This window comes from Salmo salar, chromosome ssa26, assembly GCF_905237065.1.
Source record: "Salmo salar chromosome ssa26, Ssal_v3.1, whole genome shotgun sequence".
Taxonomy (NCBI): Eukaryota; Metazoa; Chordata; class Actinopteri; order Salmoniformes; family Salmonidae; genus Salmo; species Salmo salar.
Genome location: NC_059467.1, coordinates 5,327,507 through 5,347,480, shown reverse-complemented (window position 1 = coordinate 5,347,480; position 19,974 = coordinate 5,327,507). Strand labels below are relative to the sequence as shown.

The 19,974-nt window shown below is 42.4% G+C and overlaps 1 protein-coding gene across 5 annotated transcripts in view; it reads left to right on the top strand.

Annotated features, from left to right (window-relative positions):
* The window catches only part of LOC106587054 (low-density lipoprotein receptor-related protein 4), a 270,120-nt gene that overhangs the window by 161,068 nt on the left and 89,078 nt on the right, over window positions 1-19,974 (top strand). For all 5 annotated transcript variants that reach the window (XM_014174939.2, XM_014174937.2, XM_014174938.2 and 2 more), the window contains exons 3-5: window positions 2,009-2,125; window positions 17,574-17,687; window positions 17,918-18,034. In XM_014174939.2, the coding sequence (XP_014030414.2) occupies window positions 2,009-2,125; window positions 17,574-17,687; window positions 17,918-18,034 (348 nt within the window). The remainder of the gene's footprint in view (window positions 1-2,008; window positions 2,126-17,573; window positions 17,688-17,917; window positions 18,035-19,974) is intronic.

Genomic DNA, 19,974 nt, shown 5'->3' with positions numbered 1-19,974 from the left:
TCCAGCCCACTCATTATCTCAGCCAATCATGGCTAGTGGGAAGGTTGCTGGCTTTTTCTGTGGCTTAACCAACAAGGCTCGTAATTTAAGAGCTGTATTCATATTTACAGATGGCATACAAGTTTGTTATTAAGGCACATGAAAGTTCACATGTTCGAGAAGGCATTTCTGCCAAAAAACGCATTTTGCAACAAACAAAACATGTTTTACATTCAAACAGCTCTCATGTGAAGCTGCAGGAGTTGTGGCCAGTTTTTGTTAGTTATGTTGTCATAGTTATGTCTAGGCGGGACATGTGGGGGAGGGAATGTTGTCCCCTCCAGGTAGGTGTTTGTTCCCCTGTGTGCTGAGGGTGTCAGGTTCTTGTCCAGTTCTGGCATTTAGGTCGCCACAGACTTGTACATGTCCCTTCTCCACCCCCTCTAGGATGGAGAAGCTGTCATCGTTAAAGTATGGGGATTCTATTGGGGGGATGTAGGTAACACACATGAGGATATTTTTGTCTGTTGAGATAATTTCCTTATTAATTTCTCGCCAGATGTAAAATGTTCCTGTTTTGACTAATTTAATAGAGTGGGTTAGGTCTGCTCTAACCCACTGAGTCTCTTCCCTGTTTCACTCCTGGTAGTTTGGTGGATGAGACTACCAGCTCTCTGTAACCTAGAGGGAAACCAGTGGGTCCGTCTCCTTTATACCATGTTTCTTGTAGGATAACAATGTCTGTATTTCCAATTTCTTCTCCTCTCTCTCTCTTTCTCCTCTCTCTCTCTCTCTTGTTTGCTTTCTTTCTCTTTTTCTCTCTCTGTTAATAATACAGGACCCATACAGGACTATATGGGTCAGTGGGGCATTCCTCACCCAGTTACTCCATAATGCCTCTGTCACACGCACACACACACAAACACACATTATTCATTCATACTTCACTCAGTCAGTTCAGACTTCATAGCTGGCTGCCGCATGGGCTGCTTTACTCAGTGACGTCATGCATTTTTCATGTAGTCCATGTTGGACGGTCAATATGTCATACTTCATATCAACAGGCATGCACGTATGTGTGTTTGTGTGTATATATTAGTGGCCTGAAGGCCCACAAGAAAGATAACTCTTCTGCTTCTTCTTCCTCTTCCTCCCCTTCTCCTTGTGGTAATTTCATTATCTGTTGATGACAAAGAGCCAGTCATTCTGCGATGGGTACAGCGGACTCAGCGTATATGCAGTTAGTGAGGAATGCACTGAATTTTGGACTCAGGGAATGGACACATAGAATAGGATATGAAGGATAATAAATAACCAACCTCCCCTCCATCCAGTGTGTTTCCCTGCCATCACCTTGTCTTTGCTTCTTTCCTATACTTTCTTTTCTCATTCTGTCTCTGTCTTTTAATTGTGTTGCTATATACACTGAGTATACCAAACATTAGGAACACATTCCTAATATTGAGTTGCACCCCTCCCCCCTTGCCCTCAGAACAGCCTCAATTTGTTGGGGCATGGACTCTACAACATGTCATGAGCGTTCCACAGGGATGCTGGCCCATGTTGACTCCAATGCTTCCCACCATTGTGTAAAGTTGGCTGGATGTCCTTTTGTATGGAGGACCATTCCTTATACATACAGGAAACTGTTGAGCGTGAAAAACCCAGCAGCGTTGCAGTTATTGACACATGCCGGTGTGCCTGGCAACTACTACCATACCCCGTTCCAAGCCACTTAAATATTTTGTCTTGCCCATTCTCTCTCTGTCTGGCACACATACACAATCCATGTCTCAATTGTCTCAATCCTTCATCTACACTGATTGAAGAGGATTTAACAAGTAACATCAATAAGGGATGCTAGACTGACCAGGTGAATCCTATGTCATGGAAAGAGCAGGGGTTCTTAATGTTTTGTATACTCAGTGTATTGGCTGTGACCATGGGGCCATGTTCGCTATCATGAATTTTTGTGTGTATGCTTGTGCTTTGCTTCGGCTATGTTAATGGCTGGTGTTTTCCTCTGTAGTGCTGCCCACCTGCTCTCCACTGGACTTCCACTGTGACAATGGGAAGTGTATCCGCCGCTCCTGGGTGTGTGATGGGGACAACGACTGTGAGGATGACTCCGACGAACAGGACTGTCGTAAGTCACACACACACAGAGAAACACACACGCACAATTTCTGTAGGCCGTCATTGTAAATAAGAATTTGTTCTTATTAACTGATTGGCCTAGTTAAATGAAGGTTAAATAAAAAAAGAAAACAATTCTACATGCATCCAATTCGGACCTCAGAAATCTTCCTGCTACCATGTGAATGCAGGGAGATATCTGGGGTGAGATACGTGTAAGACACGCACCTGCTTACATATTTGTAGAATATTTTTACTCCAGAAAGGATATGTGTCAACATGCTGACATATCTAAGCCTTTATAATCTGGCATGAACGAATCCACATACTTTCAGAAATGTCTCATATCTGTAGTCATTACCTGATCAATTTATTTATTTATTTTGACCTTCATTGAACTAGGCAGGTCAGTTAAGAACAAATTCTTATTTTCAATGACGGCCTAGGAACAGTGGGTCAACTGCCAGGGGCAGAACGACAGATTTTTACCTTGTCAGCTCGGGGATTCGATCTTGCAACCTTTCGGTTACTAGTCCAGCACTCTAACCACTAGGCTACCTGCCGCCCCAGCAGGTATCCGTATAATAAAAAATGTATAAAAAAATCAATAGATATCCTTACATGATATGAAATATTCATCCTTGTATGTCTGATAAAAGGGACCGCCCTGTTTGTTATAGACGATAAATACAATGGGTCAAGATTTGGTCGTCAGCGGCGGTCCCTCGCAGACCAGACCCAACGTGTTGGTTTGTGATCCACTTCAAACTGTCAATGCATAAATCATGAATCAATATTGTGTCGATATTGAAAGAAAATATTGTCATTTCACTAACCATACAACCAGGTAGCTACTCTACCTGCTTCCTTCATGACGAGAACAAGCTAGCTAGACAAGTTGCTAGCTAGCCAAGTTACTAAGTTAGCTAGCTAGCGACCTGTAATACAAAATACGGCTAAACTTTTTAAAACGTTAGCTGTCACCACATAGCTTGATAGGGGATTAAAAGGAAGGCAATGTCATTATTTGTTGGCTAGCTAGTCTACCAGTTAGCCTTTACTGTTGACTAACCCCATTCCGTACAAATTTGGGTAATTGTGGCATTCAAACAAGGCTGCAATGAAAACTAATGGGACTGTAGCGACTGTGTTGGCATCAAAATTCAGGGTGTGAACTATGTTTCTATTCAAGCGTTGATTGACATGGTAATGGCCCGATAGTATTGGAGAAAAGTTGAAAAAACTGACCCCTCTGACGCTGTACGTTAAATTGTGATGTGTCATGACGTAACGTACAGCGAGCATAATGCAACTCATTATGTGTCGTACAGCCTCTCTCCACCAGGTGTAGCGCTTCTCTCAGATTAAAAACAAGAAAGGGACAGGGACAGAGTAAGGGGGGATACTTAGTCAATTGTACAACTGAATGCATACATTTTTTGGCATCATCACTGCCAGCCATTATGACTCTCAAATGCCGCGACAGCAGCTGTTTACTTCTGAAGATAACTTTAGCACCTCCCTAAAAACCTGATTCAAATTAGACACAAACCTTCAAGTAGGCATGTTATGACACATTATATAAACGCTTTATAGTGTTTTATTTACATTTTAGAGGTGATAAGTTGGATAGATCGGGTGAAAAAAGACGTTTCCCCACACGGCTTGTCTCCCTCTTTCACTATCACGCAGTAGGTCTTACTTCCCCACCCGCCATTTTTCAAAAGACCCCGACGGAGCTCATTGCCTTCTTCAGTCATGCAGAGGGTCTCATCATTGATTTTGCTAGTCAGCTAGTAAGCTAGCCAACGTTAGCCAGCTAGCTTGGTTGCTTGAGCACAGAATAACTGACAAAATGTACGAACGCTCAACACCTGATGAATATGGCTGTTGTCAATAAACGTTGGCAAAAAAGCGTAAATTGTTGCAAACAAAATAGTTGCAGTCACCAACGCTCTGGATAACATAAAAACAGCCTAACCAGCTCTGCTAGGGTGAGTAAAATGGTCAATGAGCTGTTCTCTCATTTGTGTCTGGCAGTAGCTAGCAAGCTAGCCAACAACTGCTGTTGTTAGGACAGAACGCTCAGATCAACCCTTAACCTGTTGGGGGTAGGGGGCAGTATAAAACGGCCGGATAAAAAACGTACCCGATTTAATCTAGTTATTACTACTGCCCAGAAACTAGAATATGCATATAATTATTGGCTAAATGAACGAAATGCGTCGTGCGCGTCACCCTTCTTTACCATTCGGATAGTGTCTTGAACGCACGAACAAAACAGAGGATATTTGAACATAACTATGGATTATTTTGAACCAAACCAACATTTGTTATTGAAGTAGAAGTCCTGGGAGTGCATTCTGACGAAGAACAGCAAAGGTAATAACATTTTTCTTATAGTAAATCTGACTTTGGTGAGGGCTAAACTTGGTGGGTGTCTAAATAGCTAGCCCTGTGATGCCGGGCTATCTACTTAGAATATTGCAAAATGTGCTTTCACCGAAAAGCTATTTTAAAATCGGACATAGCGAGTGCATAGAGGAGTTCTGTATCTATAATTCTTAAAATAATTGTTAGGTAACCTTTTGTTGTCTTCGTCAGAATGCACTCCCAGGAATGCTACTTCAATAACAAATGTTGGTTTGGTCCAAAATAATCCATCGTTATATCCGAATAGCGGCGTTTTGTTCGTGCGTTCCAGAAACTATCCGAAATGGTAAATCAGGGTCGCGAGCATGGCGCAATTCGTGACAAAAGATTTCGAAATATTCCATTACCGTACTTCGAAGCATGTCAACCGCTGTTTAAAATCAATTTTTATGCCATTTTTCTCGTAAAAAAAACGATAATATTCCGACCGGGAATATCCTTTTAGGTAAACAGACAAAGGAAAAGAAAGCTTTCGGTCGAGGCGGGCACGAGCCTGAGTCTCACAGTACTGTAACCAGCCACTACCCAAACGCGCTACTTTGTTTCAGCCAGAGCCTGCAAAGCCACGATTCAGCATTTTGCCGCCTTCTGAGAGTCCATGTGAGCCGTAGAAAGTGTCACGTAAGAGCAGAGATCCCCTGTAATTGATAGAGATAATCAACAAGGCCAAGAAATGGTCAGACAGGGTACTTCCTGTACAGAATCTTCTCAGGTTTTGACCTGCCATTTGAGTTCTGTTATACTCACAGACACCATTCAAACAGTTTTAGAAACTTTAGGGTTTTTCTATCCAAAGCCAATAATTATATGCATATTCTAGTTACTGGGCAGGAGTAGTAACCAGATTAAATCGGGTACGTTTTTTATCCAGCCGTGTCAATACTGCCCCCTAGCCCGAACAGGTTAAGTACACATTGGTGCATCGACAGTGCTTTTTTGAGAATGTGCTTGTTTAATCATCACCCGTTTGGTGAATCAGGCTGTGATTTGATGATAAATTAACAGGCACCGCATCGATTATATGCAACGCAGGACAAGCTAGATAAACTAGTAATATCATCAACCATGTGTAGTTAACCCCTGGTCGAGCTCCGTCCCGTATGCGGACATCCAGCGAAAAATCCTATCGCTATTAGCATAACGAAATGTAATAAATATTTTTTTTCAAATATAGGACTATGTTATATCGTTTTATACATACACCTCTCCTGAATCGAACCACGTTGTCCGATTTCAAAAAGGCTTTACAGCAAAAGCAAAACATTAGATTATGTTAGAGGAGTATATCGTAAAAGTAGCCACATAGCCATTTTCCGACCAACCACATGCATCACAAATAACCAAAAAACAGCTAAATGCAGCACTAACCTTTGACAATCTTCATCAGATGACACCCCTAGGACATCATGTTACACAATACATGCATTCTTTTGTTCGATAAAGTTCATATTTATATATAAAAACAGCATTTTACATCGGCGCGTAACGTTGACTAACTATTTTCCCTCAAATGCATCCGGTGAAACAGCGCTACAATTTACTAAATTACTATTCGTAAACATTTTTAAAATGTAATATTGTCATTCTAAGATTTATAGATTAGCATCTCTTGAAAGCACCTGCAATGCCAGATTTAAAAATAACTTTACTGGGTAATCACACTTTGTGATAAAAGGGGATGCGATACTCAGAAAAATAGGCTAGCAATACTGGTCTGCGCCATCTTGGAACAATCGCATATCAAATCTAGTCTTGTATACTATTGTCAATAATCCCTTACCTTTGATTATCTTCCTAGGAAAGCACTTCCAGGATTCCCAGGTCCACAACAAATGTATTTTAGTTCGAAAAAGTTAATCCTTTACGTCCCAATAGCTTGTTCTTGTTAGCGCGTTCTGAAGGCTGTTCCAAAACTTCCGTCGGCTGCGGGACTACTCTTTCAATAAAATGCATTTTTTTAAAATTTAGGTTCGTTCAAACATGTCAAACGTTGTATAACCTGTTAGGGCTAGGGGGCAGCATTTGCACGTCTGGATAAAAAAATGTACCCGATTTAATCTGGTTACTAATCCTACCCAGTAACTAGAATATGCATATACTTATTATATATGGATAGAAAACACTCTAAAGTTTCTAAAACTGTTTGAATGGTGTCTGTGAGTATAACAGAACTCATTTGGCAGGCAAAACCCTGAGACATTTTCTGACAGGAAGTGGATACCTGATGTGTTGTATTACCTTTAAACCTATCCCATTGAAAAACACAGGGGCTGAGGAATATTTTGGCACTTCCTTTTGCTTCCACTAGATGTCACCAGCCTTTACAAAGTGTTTTGAGTCTTCTGGAGGGAGATCTGACCGAACAAGAGCCATGGAACGATGATGTCCCATTAGACACCTGGCGCGCGAGTTCATGTTGGGTACCCTCGTTCCAATACGTTATAAAATAGTATGCATTCGTCCACCTTGAATATTATTCATGTTCTGGTTAAAAAAGGCCCTAATGATTTATGCTATACAACGTTTGACATGTTTGAACGAACGTAAATATATTTTTTCCCCTCGTTCATGACGAGAAGTCCGGCTGGCTTAGATCATGTGCTAACAAGACGGAGATTTTTGGACATAAATGATGAGCTTTTTTGAACAAAACTACATTCGTTATGGACCTGTGATACCTGGAAGTGACATCTGATGAAGAGAATCAAAGGTAATGGATTATTTACATAGTATTTTCGATTTTAGATCTCCCCAACATGACGTCTAGTCTGTATCGCAACGCGTATTTTTCTGGGCGCAGTGCTCAGATTATTGCAAAGTGTGATTTCCCAGTAAGGTTATTTTTAAATCTGGCAAGTTGATTGCGTTCAAGAGATGTAAATCTATAATTCTTTAAATGACAATATAATATTTTACCAATGTTTTCTAATTTTAATTATTTAATTTGTGACGCTGACTTGACTGCCGGTTATTGGAGGGAAACGATTTCCTCAACATCAATGCCATAGTAAAACGCTGTTTTTGGATATAAATATGAACTTGATAGAACTAAAAATGCATGCATTGTCTAACATAATGTCCTAGGAGTGTCATCTGATGGAGATTGTAAAAGGTTAGTGCATCATTTTAGCTGGTTTTATGGTTTTGGTGACCCTGTCTTTGACTTGACAAAACATTACACACAACTCTTGTAAATGTACTGTCCTAACATACTCTAAATTTATGCTTTCGCCGTAAAACCTTTTTGAAATCGTAAAACGTGGTTAGATTAAGGAGATGTTTATCTTTCAAAGGGTGTAAAATAGTTGTATGTTTGAAAAATTTGAATTTTGACATTTATTTGGATTCAAATTTGCCGCTCTTGAAATGCACCTCGTGTTGATGGAGTGCACCACGGGTGGCACGCTAGCGTCCCACCTAGCCCATAGAGGATAACATAAATCTTTAGGGCCTTTTTCAACCAGAGCTCCAATAAGATTCAAGGGGGACGATTGCATTGTGTTTCAAAACGTTTCGAAAGGGGAGGGTAGCCAGGGGCGCCAGCGTCATAATGGTGATGGCCCTCTCCGTGTGACCACGTTCCACTGCGTCTCATTCATTCAGTTTTCACAGTAGAAGGCTCAAATCACTACGTAAAGACTGGGGACATCTAGTGGAAGCAATAGGAAGTGCTCAATGAACCATTGCTCACTGTGTGATTAATAGGCAACGTGATGAAGTTGAGTTCGCAATTCAGAATTCCACTTCCTGTTTCGATCTGTCTCGGGGTTTTGACTGCCATATGAGTTCTGGTATACTCACAGACACCATTCAAATTTTTTTTGAAACTTTAGGGTATTTTCTATCCACAAGTATTAATTATATGCATATCCTAAGTTCTGAGTTTGAGTAGGAGGCCGTTTAAAATGGGCACAAATATTTTTCAAAAATCGCTGTAGCGCCCCCTATCCTAGGCGAACGACAAGAGGTTAACTAGTGATTATGTTAAGATTGATTGTTTTTATAAGTTTAATGCAAGCTAGCAACTTACCTTGGCTCCTTGCTGCACTCGCGTAACAGGTAGTCAGCCTGCCACACAGTCTCCTCGTGGAGTGCAATGTAATCGGCGTCCAAAAATGCCGATTACCGATTGTTATGAAAACTTGTAATTCAACTGTGGAAAGAAAAAAGTATTTAATAAGATTATTTCTTTCATTCAGATCTAGAATGTGATGTTTAAGTGTTCCCTTTATTTTTTTTGCAGTGTGTGTGTGTATATATATATATATATATATATATATATATATATATACATATATACACGCACTCCCATTAGGGAGGTCACTGCTCCCATGGCAACCACACCTGACTCTGAGGATGACCTTTTACCTTACCGTTCACACGCTTCCTCCTGTTGCCTGGGGGAACACTTTGTGTGTGTGTGTATGCATGTGTGTGCACGTGCCGGGGAAAGAAACTGGAAAAGGCTTCAGGCAGCAGTAGATACAGTGAGGGGAAAAAAGTATTTGATCCCCTGCTGATTTTGTACGTTTGCCCACTGACAAAGAAAAGATCAGTCTATAATTTTAATGGTAGGTTTATTTGAACAGTGAGAGACAGAATAAGAGACAGAGAGACAGAATAACAACAAAAATATCCAGAAAAATGCATGTCAAAAATGTTATAAAATGATTTGCATTTTAATGACAGAAATAAGTATTTGACCCCTCTGCAAAACATGACTTAGTACTTGGTGGCAAAACCCTTGTTGGCAATCACATAACAGGAGGGATTTTGTCCCACTCCTCTTTGCAGATCTTCTCCAAGTCATTAAGGTTTCCAGGCTGACGTTTGGCAACTCGAACCTTCAGCTCCCTCCACAGATTTTCTATGGGATTAAGGTCTGGAGACTGGCTAGGCCACTCCAGGACCTTAATGTGCTTCTTCTTGAGCCACTCCTTTGTTGCCTTGGCCGTGTGTTTTGGGTGATTGTCATGGTGGAATACCGATCCACGACCCATTTTCAATGCCCTGGCTGAGGGAAGGAGGTTCTCACCCAAGATTTGACGGTACATGGCCCCGTCCATCGTCCCTTTGATGCGGTGAAGTTGTCCTGTCCCCTTAGCAGAAAAACACCCCCAAAGCATAATGTTTCCACCTCCATGTTTGACGGTGGGGATGGTGTTCTTGGGGTCATAGGCAGCATTCCTCCTCCTCCAAACACGGCGAGTTGAGTTGATGCCAAAGAGCTCCATTTTGGTCTCATCTGACGACAACACTTTCACCCAGTTGTCCTCTGAATCATTCAGATGTTCATTGGCAAACTTCAGACGGGCATGTATATGTGCTCTCTTGAGCAGGGGGACCTTGCGGGCGCTGCAGGATTACTGTCCTTCACGGCGTAGTGTGTTACCAATTGTTTTCTTGGTGACTATGGTCCCAGCTGCCTTGAGATCATTGACAAGATCCTCCCGTGTAGTTCTGGGCTGATTCCTCACCGTTCCCATGATCATTGCAACTCCACGAGGTGAGGTCTTGCATGGAGCCCCAGGCCGAGGGAGATTGACAGTTCTTTTGTGTTGCTTCCATTTGCGAATAATCGCAACTGTTGCCACCTTCTCACCAAGCTGCTTGGCAATGGTCTTGTAGCCCAATCCAGCCTTGTGTAGATCTACAATCTTGTCCCTGACATCCTTGGAGAGCTCCTTGGTCTTTACCATGGTGGAGAGTTTGGAATTGTATTGATTGCTTCTGTGGACAGGTGTCTTTTATACAGGTAACAAGCTGAGATTAGAAGCACTCCCTTTAAGAGTGTGCTCCTAATCTCAGCTCGTTACCTGTATAAAAGACACCTGGGAGCCAGAAATCTTTCTGATTGAGAGGGAGTCAAATACTTATTTCCGTCATTAAAATGCAAATCAATTTATAACATTATTGACATGCGTTTTTCTGGATTTTTTGTTGTTATTCTGTCTCTCACTGTTCAAATAAACCTACCATTAAATTATAGACTGATCATTTCTTTGTCAGTGGGCAAATGTACAAAATCAGCATCGAGAGAGTGGGAGGGTGTGAGTGAGGAGTGTGTGTATTTATACACTCATATTTATATCGCCATATACTTACACACGTCAGGAATTGGTGCATATTTATACTTACATGTACTTATATGCTTCATCCCAAATGGCACCCTATTCCCTATATAGTGCACTACTTTTGAGCAGAGCCCTATGGAATAGGGTGCCATTTGGGAAGCAGATACACACAGGGCACTGATGTTTCCCTATCCACTCCAGCTGTCAGTGTCAGAGTTGTCTCTGGGTTGAGATGTAGTTAGTGGTCAGACTAAATGAAGACTTTGTCCAACTTCTTTTAACTAGAGTGACTCACTGGGTTGAAAATGTCCCATATAATCCATGTAGAGGCTGAGTATTTCCATTGGCCTGATCATACTGCTGTATACCCTGTTACCAGTGTAGTGAGTGGAAATGTATGCCGGGAAATTATTTTCAACTTTACTATGGCTCTTGAGGGAGCCTTCAAAATAATGTTCTGGATTAATTAAAATATTTTTAAATGCTTAAAGGGATTTATAAGTTTGCGCGTGCACACACACATTCACAACTGTCTATTACAATAATGTGTCACAATAAGTACCCTTTGGTTGAGAGAGATTTCAGTCCACACACCTCTGCACCCATTAAGTCATTATCAGAGATCACCACATAGATCGGAATGAGGAACTTGGTACGATTAGTTTCCAACTCCATGGATTGAGTTTCTGGAGATGGAATTGACCCAAGCTAACCCTGCCAGCTTGTATCTCAGTTCATCCTTTTTTTTCTAAATGACTCATTAGATGGAGGTAAGCTCTCTCTTTCTCAGATTCTCTCATTCCCTCATTTTTTCCCAGATAACTCTGTATGGAGTTGGGCTTTCTTTCTCTCTGATTCTCTTTCTCTGATTTTCTCTCTCGCTCTCTCGCTCGCTCCGATTCTCTCATTCCCTGCATCCCTCTCTCCTGTCTGACCCATATTTCAGGAGCCAGACGTAGAATCCCATCCTGATGGGGGGTCCGTCTGCCGTGAGCCAGCCATTAATTTTTCATCTTCGTGCCCCCGCCCTGTAAATTTCCCCCTCCGTCGCTCCTCGGCCTACTTATTATTTCAGGCCTTTTTTCTCTCTCTTTCTGTCCTCCTCCCTAGTTTCTTTCCCCCCACTGTTGTTGTTTTATTCCATTATTTAAAGAGAGAAGGGGAAGAGAAAGGAGAAAGACGACGGAGAATCCGTCATGCTCCACTTGAGCTTAGCCGGTATGGGTGTATGTGTTCCTACGTTGATATCACATTCAGCAGAACACCCATAACTACATATCCACAGTGTTATCACACACACCCACACACACTAGACCTAGGTTAAAATATTATTCAGAGCTTCTGCTCTTTTTTATAACCTGTAGCTAGGTAGGTAGGACTGGAGTCTGATGGGATAGTTCACAACTTCTGCTCTTTTCTATGTCAACTCATGGGATGAGAGGAGGATGCAAGGCAGGCAGGGGCAAGGAGGGAAGGCAAATCCTGAAAGTGCATAGGTAATACTCAAGGAAACATAAAATGTGTTTTAAAATGAATATATTTTGTTTTATTTATTTTTTCACACACACACAAACACACCTCAATGCATAATGACCCTGGTAATGAATCACAGTGACCTTTCATCTCTAACCTCTGCCTACTCTCTGACTGATGATCTGCCTAAGGACACGTGACTTCTGAACTTTCTGGCTTAGGAATTAGAGGGAGGGAAAGAGAGAGACAGATGAGAGATTCAATTAAATTGTACTAAGTGTGCCAAGTGAGTTTTTGGAATGAGATTCAGCCATAGAGTTATAGTTTAGAGACTAATCTAGGGGCTAGCTTTGTCTTCTGCTCCCATTCCGGGTCCTTCTCCTACTCTGTTGCATCTGAACAGGAGAGGGGTGAGAGTAATCTTAAATAAAAAAACACTAATAAATCTCGTATTTTCTGTTCTGAGGACTCGGTTGGGTCATAAAGCACAGGAAACCTGTGTGTGAGAAAACAAGAGAAAGAGATGAGAGGTAGTAGATTTTGGTAACGTTCCGTTGCAATAGTCACTGAAGTAGGAAGTACAGTCTCAATGAAAAATACTCATTTTATCCTCAAACATATCTGTGGCCGTCCCTTTTTTCCTGTCTCTCTACTCCTCTGAACTGCCATCACATTTGTAAGTGGGTTTCTTTGACTGAGCCTCTGTATGCATTTTATTCGCAGTCCATGTATAAGTGAAGTAAATGTAATAATTAGTTAACCTTCTAAGGCAGCAACCTACCTCACACATACACACGCACACAAACAACACACTTAAAATAATATATCACCCCCGGTCTGGGGCTATTCAGGCAGAAATCATGGTACTTCCTTCTGATACTAACCTGTTTACCTGGCCCTCCTTTAGCCAGGACTATTGTTGTAGGCCTAGGAGAGCTAGTAAGTGGAACTAATGATAACATCAGAGAAATTATTGTAAGTAAGGAGGTTTTGGGGGTTTGTTGTGCTGGATATGACAATATATTTTAGATCAGAGGTTAACCATCAGTGTGAAGGTTAACCATCAGTGTGAAGATGGCAGCGGAAGAAATGGCAGCCGTTTTACGGGCGCCTAACCAATTGTGCTATTATGTGGGTTTTTTTCACGTTATTTGTAACTTATTTTGTACATAATGTATCTGCCACCGTATCTTACGTTTAACCTCTATGGGCTAGGTGGGACCCAGCCAGAAATAATCAGACACCCATTTTTCAAGCTAGCATATAATGTCACATAAACCCAAACCACAGCTAAATGCAGCACTAACCTTTGATGATCTTCATCAGATGACAACCCTAGGACATTATGTTATACAATACATGCATGTTTTGTTCAATCAAGTTCATATTTATATCAAAAACCAGCTTTTTACATTAGCATGTGACTAGCATGTGACTAGCATTCCCACCGAACACTGCCGGTGAATTTACTAAATTACTCACGATAAACGTTCACAAAAAACATAACAATTATTTTAAGAATTATAGATACTGAACTCCTCTATGCACTCGATATGTCCGATTTTAAAATAGCTTTTCGGTGAAAGCACATTTTTCAATATTCTCAGTAGATAGCCCGGCATCACAGGGCTAGCTATTTAGACACCCAGCAAGTTTAGCACTCACCAAAGTCAGATTTACTATAAGAAAAATGTTATTACCTTTGCTGTTCTTCGTCAGAATGCACTCCCAGGACTTCTACTTCAATAACAAATGTTGGTTTGGTCCCAAATAATCCATTGTTATATCCAAATAGCGGCGTTTTGTTCGTGCGTTCAAGACACTATCCGAAAGGGTAAATAAGGGTGACGAGCATGGCGCATTTCGTGACCAAAAAATTCTAAATATTCCATTACCGTACTTCGAAGCATGTCAACCGCTGTTTAAAATCAATTTTTATGCCATTTTTCTCATAAAAAAGCGATAATATTCCGACCGGGAATCTGGGTTTAGGTAAAAAGAGGAAAGAAAATAAAGCACGGGGTCGACTCGTGCACGCGCCTAAGCCCATTGTCCTCTGATCGGCCCCTTGCCAAACGCGATAATGTGTTTCAGCCAGAGGCTGCCTCGATATCATTCAGCTTTTTCCCGGGCTCTGAGAGCCTATGGGAGCCGTAGGAAGTGTCACGTTACAGCAAAGATCCTCAGTCTTCAATAAAAAGAGCCAAGATGAACAACAACTTGTCAGACAGGCCACTTCCTGTACAGAATCTTCTCAGGTTTTTGCCTGCCATATGAGTTCTGTTATACTCACAGACACCATTCAAACAGTTTTAGAAACTTTAGGGTGTTTTCTATCCAAAGCCAATAATTATATGCATATTCTAGTTACTGGGCAGGAGTAGTAACCAGATTAAATCGGGTACGTTTTTTATCCGGCCGTGTCAATACTGCCCCCTAGCCCTAACAGGTTAAAAAAAGCTTCTGGATATCAGGTCAGCGAGCACACACCTCGGATTAGACAAAGATTTGTTCTGCAACAAGCAGGACGCACAGGATGTACTTCAGACATCCGACAAGGCCAATATCCCCATCATTGGCAGGAGAAAGAGATGCAGGTATAGAGGACACAGGGCGAGGTGCCTTGTAAGGATCCGCCGATGGCGAGTGGGAAATCTGCCTTTACCATCAATATTACTTCCAAAGATAGACGAGGTACGATCACGAATATCCATTCAACGGGACATCAAAAACTGTAATATTTTATGTTTCACCGAATCATGGCTGAATGGCGACATGGATAACATTCAGCTGGCGGGATATATACGCTGCACCGGCTAGATAGAACAGCACACTCCAGTAAGACGAGGGAGCGCGGTCTGTGTATATTTGTAAACAACAGCTGGTGCACAAAATCTAAGGAAGTCTCTAGATTTTGCTCACCTGAAGTAGAGTATGTCATGATAAGCTGTAGAGCACAATATTTGCCAAGAAAGTTTTCATCTATATTTTTCGTGGCTGTTTATTTACCACCACAGATGGATGCTGGCACTAAGACCGCACTCAGTCAGCTGTATAAGAAAATAAGCAAACAGGAAAACGCCCACCCAGAGGTGGCACTCCTAGTGGCCGGGGACTTTAATGCAGGAAAACTGAAATCAGTCTTAACTAATTTCGATCAGCATGTTAAATGTGCAACCAGAGGGAGAAAAAAACTCAAGACCACATTTACACCACACACAGAGACGCATACAAAGCTCTCCCTCGCCCCCCATTTGGCAAATTTCACCATAATTCCATCCTCCTGATTCCTGCTTTCAAGCAAAAACGAAAGTAGGAAGCACCAGTGACTCGGTCAATAAAGAAGTGGTCAGATGATGCAGATGCTAAGCTACATGACTGTTTTGCTAGCACAGACTGGAATATGTTCCGGGATTCCTCCGATGGCATTGAGGAGTACACCACATTAGTTACTGGCTTCATCTATAAGTGCATCGATGATGTCGTCCCCACAGTGACTGTACGTACACACCCCAACCAGATATCATGTATTATAGGCAACATCCACACTGAGCTAGAGTGTAGAGCTGCCGCCTTCAAGGAACAAGACTCTAACCCGAAAGCTTATAAGAAATCCTGCTACGCCCTCAGACGAACCATCAAACAGGCAAAGCGCCAATACAGGACTAAGATTGAATCGTACTACACTGGCTCCAACACACGTCGGATGTGGCAGGGCCTGCAAACTATTACAGACTACAAAGGGAAGCACAGCCACGAGTTGTCCAGTGACACGAGCCTACCAGACGAGCTAAATCACTTCTATGCTCGCTTCGAGGCAAGCAACACTGAGGCATCTATGAGAGCATCAGCTGTTCTGAACGACTGTGTGATCACGCTCTCCATTGCTGACGTGAGTAAGACCTTTAAACAGGTCAACATTCACAAGGCCGCTGGGCCAGACGGATTACCAGGATGGTTGCTCCGGGCATGTGCTGACTAACTAGCAAGTGTCTTCACTGACATTTTCAACATGTCCCTGATTGAGTCTGTAATACCAACATCTTTCAAGCAGACCACCATAGTCCCTGTGCCCAAGAACACGAAGGCAACCTGCCTAAATGACTACAGACCTGTAGCATTCACATCCATAGCCATGAAGTGCTTTGAAAGGCTGGTCATGGCTCACATTAATACCATTATCCCAGAAACCCTAGACCCACTCTAATTTGCATACCGCTCAACATAGATTGCACTCCACACTGCCCTTTCCCACCTGGACCAAAGGAACACCTACGTGAGAATGCTATTCATTGACTACAGCTCAGCGTTCAACACCATAGTTCCCTCAAAGCTCATCACTAAGCTAGGGACCCTGGGCCTAAACACCTCCCTCTGCAACTGGATCCTGGACTTCCTGACGGGCCGCCCCCAGGTGGTAAGGGTAGGCAACAACAGATCTGCCACGCTGATCCTCAACATGGGAGCCCCTCAGGGATGCGTGATCAGTCCCCTCCTGTGCTCCTGTTCACCCACGACTGCATGGCCAGGCACAACTCCAACACCATCATTAAGTTTGCTGGTGACACAACAGTGGTAGGCCTGATTACTGACAACGATGAGACAGCCTATAGGGAGGAGATCAAAGACCTGGCCGAGTGGTGCCAGAATAACAACCTATCCCTCAACGTAATCAAGACAAAGGAGATTATTGTGGAGTACAGGAAAAGGAGGACTGAGCACACCCCCATTCTTATTGATGGGGCTGTAGTGGAGCAGGTTGAGAACGTCAAGTTCCTTTGTGTCCATATTACCAACAAACTAACACGGTCCAAACACACCAAGACAGTCGTGAAGAGGGCACGACAACGCCTATTCCCCCTCGGGAAACTAAAAATATTTGGAATGGGTCCTCAGATCCTCAAAAGGTTCTACAGCAGCAACATCGAGAGCATCCTGACTGGTTGCATCACTGCCTGGTACAGCAACTGCTCAGCCTCCAACCGCAAGGCCCAGTACATCACTGGGGCTAAGCTGCCTGCCATCCAGGACCTCAATACCAGGCGGTGTAAGAGGAAGGCCCTAAAAATGGTCAAAGACTCCAGCCACCCCAGTCATAGACCGGAGCGCAAAGTCTAGGACTAAAAGGCTTCTCAACAGCTTTTACCCCCAAGCCATAAGACTATGCATGGTTGGTTAAGGGCTTGTAAGTAAGCATTTCACTGTAAGGGGAATACCTGGTGTATTCGGCGCACGTGACAAATACACTTTTATTTGATGGGAGGTTGTCCACTGGAGGTTAATAGACAGCTACTTTTCTCTGTATGAATGTAAGAGAAATGTTACTAAGCTGTTTTGTGTGAGCATGCGGTGCTTGCACACGTTGCGGTGCATGCGTGCGCCCATATCATGTTCTTACATCATACAAGTGGTGTATAGGATGTTGTTAGTGTGATTTGTCCTTTGATTGACATCCCATCTCTCTCTCTTTGTCAATAGCTCCTAGAGAGTGTGAAGAGGATGAGTTCCATTGTCAGAATGGCTACTGCATCCGCAGCCTGTGGCACTGTGATGGGGACAATGACTGTGGGGATAACAGTGACGAGCTGTGTGGTGAGCTACAAACACACACATGCACACCATACATTCCCTCCTACAGTATACACATACATTCAGGAAGTTATTGTCTTTGTCACAGCTCAAACCATTGACTTTAATAACTCAATATCTCTTTCCCCCTCTCTTACTTTCTCCCCTCTTTCTCCCCTCTATCTCACTCACTCACTCACTCACTCACTCACTCACTCACTCACTCACTCACTCACTCACTCACTCTCACACAGACATGCGTAAGTGTTCCGATAAGGAGTTTCGCTGTACAGATGGGAGCTGCATTGCTGAACACTGGTACTGTGATGGAGACACTGACTGCAAGGACGGATCAGACGAGGAAAACTGCCGTGAGTTGCCCTGTGTGTGTGTGCTTATATTTGTCCTGTTTCACACATGTACAAGAGATGGAGACCCGGACACTATCTAAAAAGGAATAAATCCAAAACTGAGGAATTAATCCAAAACTAAAGCTTAAACACAAAATAAATATGTTTATTAAAACATCCTGATGCCCAAAAAATCATCAGTGCATAAATGAAAGGTGAAAACAAAACACAAACGTTTCAGTGTAAATTGTCGGCACACATGGCCTGAGGCCAAAACGTTTGTTTTTGTTTTCAATTTTCATTTATGCACTTTCTTGTATTATGATTTTTTTGGCCACCATGATGTTTTAGTAATTGCATTCAAGCCTCAGTTTTTAATTTATTCCTTTTTTCTACAGTGTGTGGGTCTCCATCTCTTCCAGTATTCTTATTTTGACTCCTACACACCTGGAACAGACACTATTCAGTATTAAGGACCATCAGACTCGTATTATTTATACGCATGTTGTGAAATGGAAATGTTTAGTTTTTTTGCATATCCCAACTCCCCCTGAGACACGTACTGTACGTGTGTGTCTTAACTCTCTCTCTCTCTCTCTTCTCTCTCTCTCTGTTCTCTCTCTCTGGCGAGGGGGATTTCAATAGTATAGATAAAGGATTGGCAGCAGGATTTCAAAGGGCCTCACACAGGTGTACAGTCGTGGCCAAAAGTTTTGAGAATGACACAAATATTAATTTCCACAAAGTTTGCCGCTTCAGTGTCTTTAGATATTTTTGTCAGACGTTACGATGGAATACTGAAGTATAATTACAAGCATTTCATAAGTGTCAAAGGCTTTTATTGACAATTACATGAAGTTGATGCAAAGAGTCAATATTTGCAGTGTTGACCCTTCTTTTTCAAGACCTCTGCAATCCGTCCTGGCATGCTGTCAATTAACTTCTGGGCCACATCCTGACTGATGGCAGCCCATTCTTGCATAATCAATGCTTGGAGTTTGTCAGAATTTGTGGGTTTTTGTTTGTCCACCAGCCTCTTGAGGATTGACCACAAGTTCTCAATGGGATTAAGGTCTGGGGAGTTTCCTCTCGTAGGATGTGTTGGTACTGTCATGACGTTGGCCTCTTTGAGTACAGGGAGGACAGTTGACCCCCTCCCCCTTGCACCATCCCCCAACCTACCTCCCCCCACCCAGGCCCTGTGTGAAGGGGTTGTAAAATTCCAGAGGAGAATCTCTTGCCACATGGCCCATAGAGAGACACAGGAAATTCTTCCAACTTACAGAATTGGGGAACCGAACGACATTTATGTTCTGGAGAAGTTATGGAAGATTGGTGAAGAATCCAGCTATGAACTGGTCCGCTTGGTACAATTTTGTGATACTCAGAAGAGACAATATAGCCATATTACCATAAAACTGTTTATATAATAGCCTCAGCTATCCAAATGGTTGTATAGAATGTATTAATAAGGATAAAGCTATTTTGTAATACATTGAGATGCTGTGTACTGATGTTAATGTGATAGAATGTATTTATGTTCAAAGATTAAATCAGTCATCGGCACGCCCCCAGGGACACAGACAGGACCAGGCATCATGTGACAAGCCTGTTCTATGGTCACTATAAAACCCCACCCTGATTTACTTTCTTCAGACCAGGCCTCCACTCCATTACGAGTTGGCCAATAGGTTTGACCATCCAATTCCTCTACTGAAAGTGAACTACACCACGTGGTTAACTTTTAGGCTATTGATACCGACAGAATAAGAACAAGTCTTTGATATAATTTCTAGCTGCAGACTATTAATTAATATCATTGAACGCGAAGACCGACGAAACATCCATTCTATGACGACATTAATGAATGTCGCTTTGAAAGAGCCATTCTAACCGAGAGAGAGAGAGAGAGAACTCTCCAACAGAACGACTCTCCAACAAGGATCCCGGCACACACTGAG